Genomic DNA, 18603 nt, shown 5'->3' with positions numbered 1-18603 from the left:
TTTATATTTGTTTAAAAAACAGATTTAGAAAAAATCGTAGGGCTTAAAAGATAAAAATATAAACGTAAAATACACTTAATAGGTCTTAGTTCTTAAAGTATGCACTTTGGGGTCTAGATTTTCACGTTTATACAAACCTTGTAAGTATCTGAAACATGTTGCCAAGTATCAATGATGTTCCGTTAGTAATTAAAGAGTTAAAGGACAATTTTACCATGAATAGATCACTGTTTACAAAACAGTCAAATATCACGACGTTCTAAAGGAATTGCATGGTAAAATGTATGCCAAAAATTAGTTTATTCATTCAACTATTCACATGCAAAATTTCATGTCATTAAATTTAGTAATTAAAGAAATCAATTAAAATACTGACGAAGCATCGAAAACCTACATAACCCGACCAAGTTCGGATAGCTACAAAAAAGCGGCCCAGCCATATATCTAAGAGACGTTCTTAACCTTCCAATATAGTATTTACTAATATGGTACAGTTCCGTACACAAGCGTTAGGAAAAAATAAAACAATTGCATTTCTTGAATTAAAAATATTTTTTTAATAATAACCCAACTATCTACGATAAAAACAAATCTTCAATTAACAAGTACTTTTCTATTTAAATATCCGTGTACAAAAATTTTTTTTATTAAGTATATTACATATTATTGCCCTCTCTTTTCTTCAAGGATGGAAGTACCGTTTCAAGCGGGAAGCCGCGCGCGTCCTGTTCGACTAGCAGTTTGTGGAATATTCCACAGACGTTAAATTACGTGCGTTCACAAGAATATAATTAAATCAAAATATTAACTTTTAAAAAATGTGAATACCTATCGGAACTCCGGAATTATTCCAGTCAATTCTGGAGCTGAAAAATCAGAACAATTGAACAACAATTTGGTGTACAAAAATAAATGACCTTTAAATTATATCGAAACAACAACTGTGTTATCACCTATACCAATTCAATACCGGTATTATACGGTAAATTTTGGGATGTTACCTAAATATATTGCATGGACGCTTTTTTGTAGCTATCCGAACTTGGTCGGGTTATGTAGGTTTTCGATACTTCGTCAGTATTTTAATTGATTTCTTTAATTACTAAATTTAATGACATGAAATTTTGCATGTGAATAGTTGAATGAATAAACTAATTTTTGGCATACATTTTACCATGCAATTCCTTTAGAACGTCGTGATATTTGACTGTTTTGTAAACAGTGATCTATTCATGGTAAAATTGTCCTTTAACTCTTTAATTACTAACGGAACATCATTGATACTTGGCAACATGCTTCAGATACTTACAAGGTTTGTATAAACGTGAAAATCTAGACCCCAAAGTGCATACTTTAAGAACTAAGACCTATTAAGTGTATTTTACGTTTATATTTTTATCTTTTAATCCCTACGATTTTTTCTAAATCTGTTTTTTAAACAAATATAAACAAATTCAAAACAACGTATGTAAAAATCTACAGCTCTCTATGTAAGCGCTTTATATGAAAACTAGCTAATGGCCAAACGTTCGCGTAGCGGAAACTTGAATTTCTCCGAAGTTTATGCATGCACTCATTTTATTCATCCATACACAATTACACACAAATACACACTAATTTTTGGACACACCTCTTTTCTTCTAAAGTCTATGGATTAAAATAAGTTCCGCCAGGACAACGTTCGCCCAGCGGAATCAGTTTTTGGTGAATTTCTCCACAATGGCTGCGTACACAATTTTTTTTTTACCATACACAATTATACGACGTCATACACTAAATATCTGCATAATTAATATCTTTAAATTCAACAACATTCCGCTGCGCGAACGCACACAAAAAAGTAGTTTTCCTTCATCGCCCATCATTGTTTTCCACTTTGTTTAGTTAATGGCGAAACACGGGTGTATATCATATTGCATATAGATGGTATATACCTTCGTGTATAACAGTCGTAATAATACGTAATAAATGTTCAGAATTTCTCAGAGATTACCCGGAGTCAGTAGGTTGTAGACCTCCGTGCCTCGGAGAGCACGTAAAGCTATCGGTCCTGCGCCTGAACTTTCACTGGTCGTGTCGGTTATCCGTCCCACCGGACTATGAGAGTGATGAAATATATAGTTTGCCTGTGTATTGTGCACTATAAACAAAGTCCTGCACCGATGGCCAGTTTCAATGAAATTGGTCGCCGTAACAGGTTTTCAGCTATAGGAATCTTATGTAAGAGATTTCAAATTATTTGCAAAATTTTTGTCAAACTGTATTTGAACGTGATAATAAGAAATGACCTATTTGCAAGGTCACATTAAAAATATTGGGCGCGTTATTGACTAGAACACAATATGATATCGCCTCCAACAAAATATGATAACAGATTTATTCTGCTCTCATAACAAAGAATGGTGTAACTATATAATTTTTAATTCTGAAATACTCATTATTTATTTATTTTTTTATTTATAACATAATATGATAATTGTATTTAAAGTTTTATTTATTTTGGGAAAGTTAGGAACCAGATTTACTCCTTTGTTTGAACTATAATATATTTTTTTGTAAAACTTTGTTAAAAAAGAGGTTTTATTTGAATCGTAATTTATTGAAATAAATAATGTATGGCGTTTGTTGTTAAGACCTTTCAGTTACAAATTATAATGATATGTACGTGATAGTGAGCGATGAAATATTGGAATCTCTACTTCCAGACAGGTTACTGCTTTGTGAGTTAGACCATAAGATAGCAGTTTTTTTTTATTTTGTCGCGTTGTCATTGGTGAACCAAACGTAAAAGTGTTTTATGCCGCCCTAAAGCCTTTGATATTTAGCGACTGCTATATTAGTAGATAGCTGACCCGCGCAACTTCGCTTGCGCATAAGAGAATTGGTCAAAATTTTCCCCGTTTTTGTAACATTTTATACTGGTATTCTGCTCCTTTTGGTCGTAGCGTGATGATATATAGCCTATAGCCTTCCTCGATAAATGGGCTATCGAACAGTGAATAATTTTTCAAATCGAACCAGTAGTACTGAGATTAGCGCGTTCAAAAAAACAAACAAACAAACTCTTCAGCTTTATAATATTAGTATAGATTTATTTTACCGGAACTGATTTTTGCAAGCCCTCCAAATCGCGGAGGCGCCCAGTTCAAGTACCACTAGGCGGCCACCCATCTATAAAACCACCGTGCCAAAGACTGTTTACGCACAGATGGTAACCGACTGGTGAGCGGGAGTGACTATGAGTGCCATATAACATCATTTGCTGATACTGAATATGTAAATATATAATAGATTTTTGTATAAAAATGTCAGTTACGACTTTCTTTGTTATAACAGTTTTAGTGCGATTTAGTAAACATCTTCATATCAGAACGGAATAATTTGTAAGTAGGCGCATGTAAATATATCGTAACACGACGTCATCGGAGTTTGGGGAAGTACACCAATTAAAGTGAGATTAAATAGTTTTTTCAAACAGTACTCAAATATTTACGTAACATCACGCCTAAATGCCTGAATTTGCAATCAGAGGTGAAAAGAATACACCCACGTTTCACCATGGAATAGGGTGAACCCATAACTATACATACTATATACCGGATACCAAACTTTGCTACTGATTTTGTTTTACCCCGGTACTGTTGCAGGGCAAGGACTCCTCCCAAACGAGGGAGAGGAATTAGGCCTTGAGTCCACCACGCTGGCCAAGTGCGGGTTGGGGGCTACTGAAAATATTCTTACAAAAGTTTGAAAAACGAGGCTTTGTGAAATTTGTAAGGTGCTTATACCGTGTTGCACTTGCCGGTAGACGATCAGTGGGTTAAGCAACCTTAGCGCGGACGTTCTATAGATGCTTGATGGTTTTTGAACGGGGCGTCTCCGTGCTTCGGAACGCCTGTAAAAGGTCGTTTTCCATTGTTGTCAATTAAGATAACAGTCGTTAAGCCATGTCAAAGGCCTTTGGGCGGCTTTGATAACTTTGATATTGGGTTAATAAAATTATTAACCATATAATAATAAATGATTAAGAATGTGTAATTAAATGTATTAAATACAACCTATTATTTTTACTACTTACTTTTTAACCCTTTACTGTCCGACTGCTAGGAAAGGGTCACCTCCCAACTCCAAACGGGGAAGGGATTTGGCATAGAGTCCATATCGCGTATTTAAACTCTTTTCAGCTTATATTCATTCATAAAGAATATCAACAATTTCTCAAATTTTCCTTTATTTAGTTTTCACTTAGGACTAGGCAGAGACTACAAAACGTAACGTAGGTAAATGTACTCTTTAGGCTAAGTTCATATAACCGCACAGAGCCGCGCGGAACTTTCGACCGCGCGGTACAACATCGGAGTAAACATCTAGTATTGTCTACATCATATGTTATCATATATATACGCTCGGTCATATGAATTTAGCCTAACATTGCAACTCCCGAAACGGGTAACTGTTGGAACTATTATTATATTGTAACAACTTATGTACACAGTTTTATAATGTAATAAATACATGTCTATGTCTAAGTCTAACGCGGCTCATAGCCAGTTGCGCTCACTGATCGGTAAACGATCTGTGAATTAAGCAAACCTTGGCGCGGTCCTTCCATAGAAGGACCGCCTAGTGGCATTTGAACTGGGCGTCTCCGTGCTTCGGAAGGCAAGTAAAAAGTCGGTCCCGGTTGTTGTCAATTAAGATAACAGTCGTTAAGCCACGTCAAAGGCCTAGCGGCTTGAACAACTTTGACACTAGGTTGACCACTGACCATACGATAAGAAGAATAAGTCTAACGTCCTGGCTCCCTAAACTAGTTGCTCAAAATGTCACAAGGGGGCAACAGGGACGTGAGCGGCTGAAGGACGGAGACCGCGCTGAACTTTAAACTCAGATAATTAAATTATAATACTACTATTTATCGCGTGGTTAGTCGTCTTCCAAAGACAAGCCCGCTGACTTTTGACATGACTGTTATCTTCTTCGACAACAACCATTACTTTTTACGGGATTTTTTACGTGCAATCCAAAACACGGAAGCACTCGACTTAAATACCACTAAGCGGCGACCCATCTATAGAACGTGAGCTCTAAGGATGCTTAAATCATAATCGTGTAACGACCTGTAAGCGTAACTAGCCATAAGCATTATAAGTCACTTGGGTCAGAAGATAATGAATGTCAAATGGATCATTCTGATAACATTGTTCTAAACAAAACATCGTACTATTGACGATTTTCACATGAATACCAAATATGGAGCCAAGCGAGACAATATATGTGCAGATTTGTAACTTGTCAACACAAAATTGCACGAAGCATCTTTTAAATCACAACTTTCGCACTAAGAATTGCTTTTGTGTCGCGAGGACTTTTACAAACATACAAACAACCGACACAAATTACAACCAGGCCCGAAATCATTATTTGTGGATCGCACAAATAATTGTTCCGTTTGAGAATCGAACCCACGACATTCCGCGGCATCGGTAGCGGCGTGGCGACCTAAACCACTGCGCCACCGAGGTATCGACAATATTAAGTGTGGAACTGATGATGATGTCTTCCTGGCCGACATTCTGCTACGGCGGCCACTATTATTGAAACCAGCAACCGTGCAGACCGTTTGTTTATAGTGGATAAGTGTGCGTACAATGCACAGGTACACTCCTTTACTCTCATAGCCCGTGTGGCGGCTAAACCGACCTGTGAGTGGTCAGGCGCTATAATCTTAGAAAGAAAACAATGTATGAACATTATGTACAACCGCTATGCTGTACATTGTTTTCTCTTTTAGATAATAACAGTGACGTCACGCCAAAACAGTAATGTACTGGACTGAGATACGTAATACGCATATTAACTACCACCTGGCACCAGAGCTGCAGAGTTCTCATCGAGGCAAATTAACGAATCCAAATTCGATGCAGTTTAATGTTAAAACATAAAACTACAAATAAGTATTAAGGTTTTTTTTTGAAATTACATTTAAAATCGAAGTATGCACAAACGAAAAATATTAAAATATAAATGTGATTAAAATAAGTACTTATCATAAAATATCTCCACATCGCCGTCCTCGGGTAACGTGCCCAGAAAACTGGCAGCATTTCCAACTAGAATTGCAATGCTTATCTTTTGCACTAAGAAAAGACCAGCCCTCTGGTCACGTGTCGCGTTGATGATTCTCTCTTATTATTAAGTTTGCACTATATTACAATAACATGACAATACAAAAGAATAAGGGTGACAAACAGGAGCCTTACTATAATCATCGAAATTGAACATTTGTTGAAATTTTGTTTCTTTGTTAACCAAGAACCATTATAGTACATAATTGACGTTTAATCTATATCGCAGATTGAAGGTAGTTCCTCGTATAATCAATTATTATATCAACGACATTGTAAAACTTTTGGCGATTGGCTTTAGCGAAAACAGTGGCCGGGAGTTTCTTGCTAGCTCTTCAGATAAGGCTCTACCCCCTTTCCGAGCTAGTAGTAGATTCAGTAATTGTAACGACTGTCGTGTCAACATTTGACCTAAATGAATAATTGATTTTGTTTTTTCATAGCGTTGGTATTTTGTCGTATAATTGTTAGCCCAATACTTACAGCCTTAAATAATCAGAAAATTAGTTTTTCAAACCATTACCGTCCCATTGCTGGGCAAGGGTCTCCTCCCAAACGAGGAAAGGGGTCAGGCCATGAGTCCACCACGCTGGCCAAGTGCGGGTTGGGAACTTTGACTTTGCACGCCCTCAATAAATGTATTAAACAAATTTTAGGCATACAAGGTTTCATCACGAAGTTATTTATGTTTAGAAATTTCGTAAAGAAACGAATTCGACTGTAATTTTTACTTTACCTCTACTTTGGCTGTTATTTTTGATGAAGAAACGGGCCGTTAGAATGAGGTGGGCAAGGGGACCTGCCAAGGTGGAGAGTCGCGCCAGGCTACAGTTGCTTAGCCGAACTCCGCTTCAGTGCATACGCACCCCTTCGGTTTATCTTAGTGTAAAAAGAGGCAAATGTATTTAGTATAAATGCTCGTTCGCTGATTGGTCGCCAGTTTGCCTATAAATACAAGAGACTTATCAATTGCCCAGTAGTGACAGACAGTCACAGCCACTAGTTGTTTATCCGCGCCGACCAGTACTCGCCACCGGTCCGCGTCTGATAGCAACTCTCGGTAACTCATCTCTCATAGTTCATTTAGTTGACAAGTTTTGCAAGTTTTGATAAATATTTTGGCTCAGTTTGTTATTATGGCCAAAGGAAAGAAATTAAGTAAGGGACAACGGGAAGGTAAGTGAATTTTTTACTACTATTTTCTATTATATTTGTCGTTAAACGGTCTATCATTCTGCCATATTTTAGCTGCGATTTTTTGTTGTTTTGCCGTAAAAATGTAAAATGTTTATAATAAATAAGTTTATCTTGCTATAATTATTAAGTATTGATAACAATTCTTAAATGTACATAAATTTAGCACTCGGATAGTTTAGGGCGCAAAGAAACAAAGTTAAATTCGCATTTACGATATTGGTACTAGCTTCTACATACCGATTATTTTCAGCCGTAAGCAAGTACCCTTCGGTAATTCCACACCACAAACTTTTGCTGAAAGTGTAGAAGACGAACATTAAAGTTTTAGGATAGGGGATGTGAGATATAGGCTTATGTATGAGTCTATTTCAGTCTATTAATTTATTTTACAAGATAATTATGACTATCGACTACCATTGCCAAAAATCATAGGATAAGCCTTTTCATAGTATAAAAACATCTCGTTTACATGATCCAAGTAGTAAATTGCAAACAATTAATATTGTTAATAATTTAGTTACTTAACGTAATTTTACTACAAGTTGTAAATATAACATAGCAATGTTATAGTAAATACTATTATCAACATTCATTCATAACTTTTAGTTAAACTGATAATAATTCATAATGTTGTTTATAACATATTAATAATATCGCCAATGTCCCAATGATATTAATAGTACTAGTGGGCAAGCAACATCCTTTAATAGATAATACGCTTATTTTCCGACAAAAAGCTTCAAATATTGGTTATTAAATTAATTAAATAAGTGATGAAATCAGATGAAACCTTGCATGTTTGATTACGAAACTGTAGCGCAATTTTTTACAGCCGGCACTGTCGACTAGTGAGACATTAGAAATTAGGTAAAGAAAATAAGATTAATTAAATTTAAAAACATATTATTGGACAACTCACACTCGGTCATTTGATTCCAAACTAAGCTGAGTTTGTACTATGATAACTGAATAACTAATAACAGGTATAAACGTAAATGAAGCCGTTTTTTTTTTATTTCATAGTTCTTTGATCTTTGCTTACCTCTATGGAAAGAAAGCGTGATTATTGTTCGTAGTTCTGTCCATATCTACGTTTTAATTTAAGGAAAAATATTTTATCTGCGGGCAAACCCGTATTATCTCACGTTACGGTGACTTCTTAGGGGTCAAGATTGTATAATAACTCAATGTAAATCATCACACATTAAAATTTTGGACTTAAGGTTACAACACCTACTAATAAAGGTATTTTTCAACAAAAGCGAATGATAATTATAGTGTAGCACAATTCTCTATCACTAACGAATTTGGTCAACCGGCTAGCTATCGAGAAATTAGCGCCTCTCGCGGGCGACGTAAGAACTATTTCTGCAGAACATTTTAAATATCAAACTCTCGATACTCTATACTACAAACTGTAGAGAATCGCGCTACTGGCCAGATATTAGAAAAGATTTGGAAAACCGTTTGAAAATCTCTAGTCTTCCACCTAAGAAAGTATTCTAATCATACCGCCATCTCAACTTACGCCTGCTTCGTCAGCGGCAGCCATTTTGTTGTCATTATTTATTGGTAGATCAGTAGGTACGAGTGTCGTAACAGTAGCGCCTTTCTCTGCCACTATCGAATTTAGACAATAGGCAAACTATCGGGAACTTTTATATGAACATAGCGCGGGCAACGTAGTAACTAATTCTGATGTACATTTTAAATGTCAAACTCTCGATACTCTATTGCACCGACTTTAGAGAATGGCGCTACTGTACCATTCTTGTATTCAACACTCTTTTCAACGTTGGCTAAGCAACTAATGACAGAACTTAAACATCTTATAGCCCAGCTTCGGTAGAGCAAAAGTCAAGGTTGTTATGCGATATATTTGATAACTAGCTGACCCACGCAACTTCGCTTGCGTCACATAAGAGAGAATGGGTCAATTTTTTCCCCATTTTTGTAACATTTTTCCCTGGTACTCTGCTCCTATTGGTCGAAGCGTGATCATATTATTATATAACCTATAGCCTTCTCCGATAAATTGACTATCTAACAGTGAAATAATTTTTCAAATCGGACAAGTAGTTCCTGAGATTAGCGCTTTCCAACAAACAAACAAACTCTTCAGCTTTATAACATTAGTATAGATACGTTAATAAGACAACACGGGAAGTCCGCTGCGATTAAGACAAAAACAAACTCTCTGTCGCCGGCACAATAATATTATTACAACTTTATCAATCTTATTTTTTGTTACATTTGATGTCTGGAAGACCAACTTTTACAGTGGTAAATAAGTATGTTTTTAATTGCTATCACTCAGGTCAAATTTTGGCACGTGACATGATAAAATTTTAAATAACTAGACTTAACTAGCTTGGTCGCAAAATTTTCCAACCCTGTTCTAGTTTTGTGTTTGATATTTAAAAAAGAAGTATTCCTTGTGCGCCCTCGTGTCTTCAATTATCGTCACGATTTGTTCCGCATTCGCCTCACTCGTTCGCCTCACATTCCAAAAAAATCCTTTTTCGCCCCATGTTAAATTTGATTCTTGTTTTGCCCCACTTGAAAAGAGTATGGTAGGCACACAAATAATTGATTCTACCTAATTGTCTTATGGTTAATGCGACAGTTTGTTATGTCTGGGTTTAATTTATCAATAATATCAAGGAATTGTGTAGGTATGTTGTTTCTTTTTTATCCATTAATAGGATGTAAATTAATCGTACAACATGTATGTTCTCCCGAGTGCTGCCGAGGTCTCCATAAATGATATATAACTGTTTGAATGGTTTAACAGTACATTTAAAAGTGCCATCTCCGATAATGTTCTATATTTTGTATATATTTTCTGATTTCTTGATCAGCAAATGCCAATATTCTTGTTTTATTATACCCGTAGTTAAAAAGTAAAAAGTCTTCATAAGCCTTAGGTATTTGAACCTCAGAGGCGTTAAACGTTGACTTTTAAAAATTTTGAGTATTGTTTCTCGCATTGTAGAGACCAATTTTAATTTTCGATAATTCTGGTAAAACTTCAACTAGATCTGTACCTCTGTTTTTCATCCTTATTAAGCATTCATTATAAATTGATGTGATGGGTTTACCATCCGCAGATGCAGCTTTTTGTTTATAACGAAACAATTCTTCTTTGATCAAATTTTTTGCCACATTAGGTTTGCAAAAATTGTGTTGCAATATTCTATTTACATGATTGTAAATGGTAACTACTCCACCTTTACATTTTCTATTTACACATCTCGACGAAATAGTAACATTTTTATTATTTCTCCTTTTTACGTGTTCATATCCGTCGAACAGAAGCATAGGGTCGCCCCGTATTGATTTAATAAACGATAGGTTTGTAAGGGATGTAGATTGAAAAGGTTCTTCCATTTTCAATTAATACTTAAAATAAAATAATGAACGTTAACTAAATTCAATTTGAATTAGACACCTCTTTGCAGTTTAACTCAAACACACAAACAACGAATGAGTACTAATTCTAATTACCTACATTTTGCTATGTGTCGCCCGACCCTTACTGATAATGTCCCTGATTGGCTGACCACATTTGACTGGTCTTGAAAAAAGGGTCGCGATCCGATCTATTGTCTTATTTTGTACCTGCTCATAAGTTTGTGTGCAAAGAGCTGTAATAAAATATCAATGAATATTTATGATTTTTTAGGCTGTCTGTACTAAAACAGTATAAATCTGAACTCATAAATATTCGAGGCGAATCAAGAATGAAAAATGAGGCTAAACAGGAATAAAAGCTTAAATTAAGAATAAATATGGCATTCGGGGCAAAACAGGAATAAAATGTAGGGCAAATACGGATTTTTTCATGTGGGGCAAAACATCGCGGGTCGAATGCGGAACAAATCATCGTCACTACCGAGTTACCGAGAAACTTTTAAAATGTACTTTTAATTTAGAATTAGGTCTTACGTCAGCCACTTGGGGCGTTTATCATGTTTTCGTACACAATTTGCCAATAGCTAGCCGTTCGTCGAAAGTCATAGTGGCAGTAAATATTAAATAACTAATAATTATTTAATCCATTAATGTCCCACTACTGGGCAAGGGTAGAAGACTCCCATATGAGGAAGGGGTTAGTTCACTACGCTGGCGAAGACTTTGCGCACCTTCTAGAACTGTTCTAAAGAACTCTAAGGCATACAAGGTTACATCTCGATGTTTTTCTCCACCGTTAGAACAAGTGATAATTATTTCTAATACACACATACCTTCTAAAATGTGTTGCCTCGGGTATGAACCCTTGACAACTTGCGTGGGAGACGCAACTTAAACCACTCGGCTATCACTGCTCATACACCCGGTTTCTGAAGCACATTTAGCGATAGTTTATCTAATAGCGTTTAAGTTTATATAAAACTAGCTGACGCAACTTCGCTTGCGTCACCGAAGAGAGAATGGGTCAAAATTTTCCCCGTTTTTGGAACAGTTCTCGTCGCTACTCTGCTCCTAATGGCCGTAGCGTGATGTTATATAGCCTATAGCCTTCCTCGATAAATGGACTATCTAACACTGAAAAAATCTTCAAATCGGACCAGGGGTTCCTGAGATTAGCGCGTTCAAACAAACAAACAAACTCTTCAGCTTTAAAATATTAGTATAGATTAGTATAGATTGACACTTTGCATAGATAAACTACGCTCAATGTACCTCAGAAACCGGGCATGTAAATCAAAACTTGTCATGTGCTACCTAGTAAATCAATTTTTTTTTTAGGCATGGCGTCGGGGTCAAGTGACGTGGACAGGTCGCGCAGCGGGTTAATATCGGTGCACGGCAAACCGTTTGCGCGCATGTCCGAAGAGCCGGCGCGCAAGGAGCGAAGGTCGGTTCAGATTTTATAATACATAACCATTCTTAAGTTTCAGATCGTAATTTAGATTGTACTATTCCCACTTCCCGGGTTAAGGAGGAAACTTTTCGTCGTAAAGGGAGATGCCATTGTCCAGTGAATAATGAGTCAAATTATAAATGAATTTCCGTATTTATTGTTAACCAGTGGACTGGCCCGACTTCGTCCGGGTTAAGTACAATTTTATCCCATTGATTCCATTCCCATGGTAATTTTGATCCAATCGATCCTATACAATCCTAGCCGTTACAGTTACAAACATATTAGAAAAAATATTCAATTTAGTTTAGTTGTTCAAAAGTTATACGCGCATACACATTTCGGTGATTATTTTTTATTTAAAAATATTTTCCACTATCAGCATTAAATAAATTGATCATTCATACATTTTTTTACAAAGCTAAATCCACAATCTTTTAAAATACTTTCTTTTTGTTAATAACAGTTTCCGTTACCCAAGCGAGGGTCGCGTGGGTAACATCCCGGGAGCGAACAGTACTCCGGAGAGGAAGACGTACCCTGCCATCCAGATCATCGGCTGCAGGCCGGGACCGGTCAAAATCGTCGCGTCATGCGTCACTGAAAACGAACCTTACAGGTGAATATAACTCTCTTATTAACTAGTAAAAATACGCGACGTTCAAAGTTTCGTTCCTATTTTAACTAGTGAGGGCGCGTCCCCACTATGTCGGAACGACAGATAATCGCGTAGTTTTAAGTGTCGTGGCTTATATGTTTAAATAGAGATGTTCACATACAGAACGACACGACTTACTGTCGTGTACGACATTTTTTGCAGTGACGACCGATTGTCGTGACAGTGGGGACGGCTAGATTCAACAGGCACTAAACAGTATTTTTTTTGACGACAAACAATCTTTATAATGGGAACAGCTAGAGACGACAGTTGTCAGATAAATTAATCGTTACGACATAGTGGGAATGCGCCCTAAGAGTAATAAACACTATAAACAGTCAGGTTTTCGTTCTTGAAAATTGTAAGGGCTATTTCAGACGTACCACACCACAACGACAACACGTGGTCGGGTGCATATTTTCTTATTGAAATGAAATACAATTCACACGTACCACATTCTGACGCCGTTATGGACCACGTGTTTCATACTGCCAAACCTGACCACATCGCAACTACAGTTTGTCCCTGCGTTGTGGTGTGGTTGTTGTACTGTGTAAAACGAGTCGTTTTATGTATTAGTTAAGTTCCGCTTTTTAGAATCCCACCCGCGATAAATATTTGTGTGATGAGCACCAGTATCTGCTCTGGGCCTGGTTGTAAATTTATCTATCTAAATATGAATTTAGAAGTAGGTATATAAGTATGTTTATACAGTTACCATAGTACAAGCTCTGCTTAGTTTGGAATCAAATGACCGCGTGCGAGTTGTCCAGTGATATTTATTTAATTTCATAATGATTGATGTTTAGGCAACATCCGCATCACGTGGTCATTCAAGACTTTCCTACGAACGAAGCTAGGAACAGAGAATTAGGAGTGAGCATCATCACCACTCATATCGGACTCTGCAACGAGATTCGCTTCGAGAAGCTCGGCATTGTCTGCACTAAGAAAGAAGATAGAGCCAACGTATTGCGCCGCAGACAAGAAGTGAATATTGATCCTGAAGAAGGTAAGTCTTATACATATATTACTTATAGCTGACCCGCGCGACTTCGTTTGCGTCACATAAGAGAGAATGGGTCAAAAATTTCCCCGTTTTTGTAACATTTTTTATTGGTACTCTGCTCCTACTGGTCGTAGCGTAATGATATTATCCTATAGCCTGCCTCAATAAATGGGCTATCTAAAACTAAAATATTTTTTCAAATCGGACCAGTAGTTCCTGAGATTAGCGCGTTCAAACAAACAAACTTCAGCTTTATAATATTAGTATAGATATCAATTTATCCCCAAGCTATAAATGATGCAACCTTTAGCGAGGACATTCCATAGTTGGCTGTCGGCTTTGTGGCATGAGTCTCTTCGTGCTTCAGAGGGAACGTAAAAGGTCTTGGTATTGTCAATAAACAGAGAAATCGCGTCGGAGATTGTCGCGTGTTATAAGGCTTTAGATATACATTATAAGTGAATAGAGATTGTTAACTCTATAATTAACTGAAAACAGACTGAATGACGTCAAAATGTAGATAAGACTAGTTGAACCACGTCATTAATGGTTCAGTTCTTGTTTCATTAGTATATCTGTGGAACGTTGTGTTACAGCCGGGTTCGATCACATCGAAGACCTGTCAAGCATCAGCATGCATGTAGTCCGGCTGTGCTTCCAAGTGTTCCTGCCGGACGAGACGGGACGATGCTGCCGACCGCTGAAGCCCGTCATCTCAGAAAAGATATACGACAAGAAAATCAAGAGTGACCTCGTCGTTCATGTCGCCAGTGAATGCTCTGGACCGGCACGAGGTGGCACCAAACTTATATTACTCTGCGAGAAAGTAAGTATATTTAGAAATACTCAATAATTATGCAGGATTTGCCTTCAATACAACCACGACCAATGTCATTGACGTTATCCAACGGTGCAGGACTTTGTTTAAAGTGTCCAAGTGTGTGCGCAACACACAGGTACACTCTCTATTCCTTCACTCTCAGAGCCTGGTGGAAAGGATAACCGACACGACCAGTAAGAGGTCAGGCGCAAAACTACAGCTCGAATTCCAAAATCCGGGCAATTTTTGAGAAAATTTTAACAGAGAAACACAGAAAACACTTTTTGCTCTGACCTAATAATTCGAACTTGAGACCTCTTGGGCAGTAGTCGCATACACAACCGCGCCACAGAAGCAGTCAAATCCTAACTAAACTACTTGGATACGTTTGCAGGTGACAAAGGATGACAAGCCAGTGTTCTACCAGGAAGGCGCGGAAGAGGATCGCCCGTGGAAGGCGACAGTGGAAACAACTGAATTGTACAAGACCATGGCTGTTATTTTCAAAACACCGCCCTACGAGAATACCAGCATTACTGAGCCTGTTACCGTAAGTGATAATTTATCTAAATATCTAACCAGCCCGTTTCCACCTACTGTTGAGTACAGGGCTCCCCATCAGTACCTACACCTCTTTATATGGTCCTGCACTTGTCAAGGTTGTCCTAACCAAAATTAGTTAAGCTAAGCTAATTAGCTTGTCCATATGACAAGATTTCCCGGAATAAAAAGTGTTAATCTAAGTTATAAACTTAGTATGTGTACCAAACTAAATCCGTTCAGTAGTTTTTTAGTGAAAGAATTACAAATATACATACATTCTCACAGACTATCGCATTTACAATATTTGTAATATACCTACATAAACTCGGGTCATTTCAAACGTGCGAACTAAGTCATGTCATTTCATCGGAGTCTCTCGCTAGCACTTAGACATTGTCACATTCCTATGATTATTTTCGTTAAAGCGTAGTGCGCACGTTTGTAACAGTCAGGCCTCTTTGAGTATATTATTAGGATTGAAGTAAATGATAGTTTTCTATTTCCAGGTGAAGTTTCATCTTGAAAGTGCTAAAAGTGTTAGCTTGCCGTTTGAGTTCACCTATTTGCCGGAGTATACAGGTAAAACAATAATCAGTTATACATTCATAATGACGTAGGTACTTAGGCTGGTTTTTTTGTTTGCGCGGAGCGAACCTTTACTGACGGTCCGCGTGACATTACAACCAGCCTTAGGTTCGAGGCCCATTCTAATAAGGAAACACAAACTGTAGATTAGGGCCTCCGATTCTGGGTATTCAAATATTATATTAGCAGACCGAATTCTTAGTTACGATAAATTATTTGTATTTTGCAGGGCCCAGGTCTGCTACAACTTCGGCACCACCACGGAACGACAAACAGGTGACTTACAATTTTATTATTATAAACTTATTTATGGATCCGGCCTTTTCTGTCCATATTTTTTATCTACAGCTGGTATGCTATCAACAACCGAAAAGCTAGCAAGAAATTTTGAGAATTTGGTATGGCCTCTAGCGAGCACCGTAGAAACTATTTTTGCTGACCATTTTAGATGTAAAACTCTCGATACTAGATAGTAGCAAATAGCAGTGAATCGCTTACAGTAGCGCAATTCCTTTCAGTTAGTGGTGCTGATCAATTTTAGCAAGCAATAGTTAGCCGGTTGTCGATAGTCGATAGTGATAGAGAGTTGCACATCAGATAAGGGTTGATTTTGAATGTCAAACACTCGCAATTCAATGCTACCGAGTGTAGAAAACAAACACGGTACAACTCCAAAATCTACGCAATCTGACGCTTTCGGCCATGAAATCTCATGTCAGAACCGCTACCAAAGTTTCATTACAACATGATCAATGGTTTCAAAACGCAAAGAGAATAAACATAAAAAACATAATTTATTTTCAGTTGGCAGCACCGGCCCCCGATTCTGCTGGTCCATCATCACGTTCATCACCTGTAGAGTTCGATCTTGCTGCAGACTTGCCATGGGATCCAGCCTCCTCACACCTCCGTCCAGTTTTGGATCCATCTCCTTCATGTATGTCTGAGACCATACAGACAGGCTTCTCTTACATGCAGATAAGGACGCCGCAGTATTCGTCTTCTGCTTCGTCTATAGCCTCGTCACCACAAACGCCGGTATCTTCGTTCCTAGGCTTGTCTCTGGACGAGGAGCCACCTAAGTGCTACCTAGATATATCCCACAATCAAACAACTTATTCATATACATTCATGGCCAGCGACGATGAACTGAATGATATACCACTTGAAACGAATGATGTAAGTAAAAAGAAATGTTTGTTTAATTCTATTTAACCGTCAGTTACTCAATAGAAAAAAAATTAAGGCGTATCTTTCGTATTTTCAAATTATTGGTTAGCTAGCTGAAGACTAATAACGCTGTACTTACCTATATAAATAGCAATGAATGAACTTCTGTTTAACGTCATGTAATTTTTGGACTCGATGTCTCCTCTTGTTTCCTGTGCGACGCAAACGAGGGTAATTTAATGCTTTTGATTACGCAATAGGTATATTTGGTAGTCTATTAAACGAATAAAATAATTTAATTTAATTAAAATTCTGCCAAGAATGATTTCACTTCTTTGATTGTTCACCTAAGGTCATGTTTGGCCTGATACAAGAGTTTTTTTTAAATTATCTCGTAATGTCCTTAGACGGCGGAGGGTGGTGAGATAGCCACAGACATCAGTAACGCACTGATGGAGTGCATCAAGGAAAGCCTTCTGCCAGACTCAGAGGAGCTTCTGATCATCCTTAACGGTGAACCACCTGCGAGAGATAGAAATGAACCTACCAACGTGGATTTTCCACTGCTCGAGACCGAAGAAAATGAACTAAGTGAATTATTATCCATTCCTCAAACTTTCAACAACGATGTTTGAGAAACACACAGATGTTTTATGAAGAAATTACCCTGGAACTCAGGGGGCGAGTATTTATATTAATGTTTTTTTTTTGTACCCGTTACTGTCACACATCTGGGCAAAGGTCTTCTCCCAAACGATAGCGGGGTTAGGCCTTGGAGTCCACTACGCTGGCCATGTGCGGGTTGGGTGACTTTATTGCGTGCTCTCAAAGAATATGTTAATCAATTTTTAGGCATGCAAGGTTTCATCACGATGTTTTCCTTCACCGTTAGAGTAAGTGATAATTATTTTTAATACTTTAACTTTGAATAAACATTACATTTATGACTTTAATCCTACAATAGCTTGTATATACTGATTTGAAAGCAAGGGAAAGATTAAGTTACAATTACTTTATTTTAAATCGAAATAAATGCGCATAGTTATTTAATTGTACAGCATCTAAAAGTTTGATAAAAATTAAGTATATTAAGCCGGGGTCAGAAAAAATAAAATTATCGGTTTACACATTACTAACATTATAAAGCTGAAGCCTTTGTTTGTTTGTTTATTTGAACGCGCTAATCTCAGGAACTACTGATCCGATTTGAAAAATTCTTTCAGTGTTAGATAGCTCATTTATCGAGGAAGGCAATAGGCTATATATCATCACGCAGAGTAGCCGTACAAAATGTTACAAAAAACGGGGAATATTTTGACCCATTCTTCTTTTGACCATTGAAGTTGCGCGAGTCAGCTAGTATAAAATAATTAGATAGGCGACTTAAAATTAAGTTTTATTAATAAGTTAAATGCAAAAATATGTCTTTTTTATTAAATAACTTGTATTTGCGATCTAGATGACAAATGTAATGTTTTAGATTAAATTAAATTAATATAATACTACTTATGTAAGTTTTGAATATAATTATTTAGTAAGTACACTAGTTATATTAAGAAATTGTAATAAAAAAAATATATACGTAAAACGTATTAGTCTTGATGCATTTACTAGTTATAATATTTA

General features: G+C 37.0%; 1 protein-coding gene across 1 annotated transcript; it reads left to right on the top strand.

The window, feature by feature from the left end:
- Window positions 1–7123: 7123 nt before the first annotated feature.
- On the top strand, window positions 7124–18596 carry LOC142975718 (embryonic polarity protein dorsal-like). Its single transcript, XM_076118735.1, has 10 exons — window positions 7124–7304; window positions 12078–12186; window positions 12659–12811; window positions 13660–13862; window positions 14456–14685; window positions 15074–15229; window positions 15729–15801; window positions 16037–16083; window positions 16612–16986; window positions 17385–18596. The coding sequence occupies exons 1-10, from the start codon at window positions 7265–7267 to the stop codon at window positions 17610–17612; spliced, it is 1614 nt and encodes a 537-aa protein (XP_075974850.1). The 5' UTR covers window positions 7124–7264; the 3' UTR covers window positions 17613–18596.
- Window positions 18597–18603: the final 7 nt, after the last annotated feature.

The sequence above is a fragment of the Anticarsia gemmatalis genome, chromosome 9, assembly GCF_050436995.1.
Source record: "Anticarsia gemmatalis isolate Benzon Research Colony breed Stoneville strain chromosome 9, ilAntGemm2 primary, whole genome shotgun sequence".
Taxonomy (NCBI): domain Eukaryota; kingdom Metazoa; phylum Arthropoda; class Insecta; order Lepidoptera; family Erebidae; genus Anticarsia; species Anticarsia gemmatalis.
The sequence above is the reverse complement of the archived record's forward strand: the minus strand, read 5'-3'. Positions and strand labels throughout refer to the sequence as shown.

Excerpts from the sequence above, each read along its gene's own strand:
- LOC142975718 (XM_076118735.1), top strand. The coding sequence starts at position 7,265 with ATGGCCAAAGGAAAGAAATTAAGTAAGGGACAACGGGAAG. Across the intron at positions 7,305-12,077 it reads AAGTAAGGGACAACGGGAAG|GCATGGCGTCGGGGTCAAGT; the intron begins GTAAGTGAATTT and ends TTTTTTTTTTAG. Across the intron at positions 13,863-14,455 it reads GAATATTGATCCTGAAGAAG|CCGGGTTCGATCACATCGAA; the intron begins GTAAGTCTTATA and ends GTTGTGTTACAG.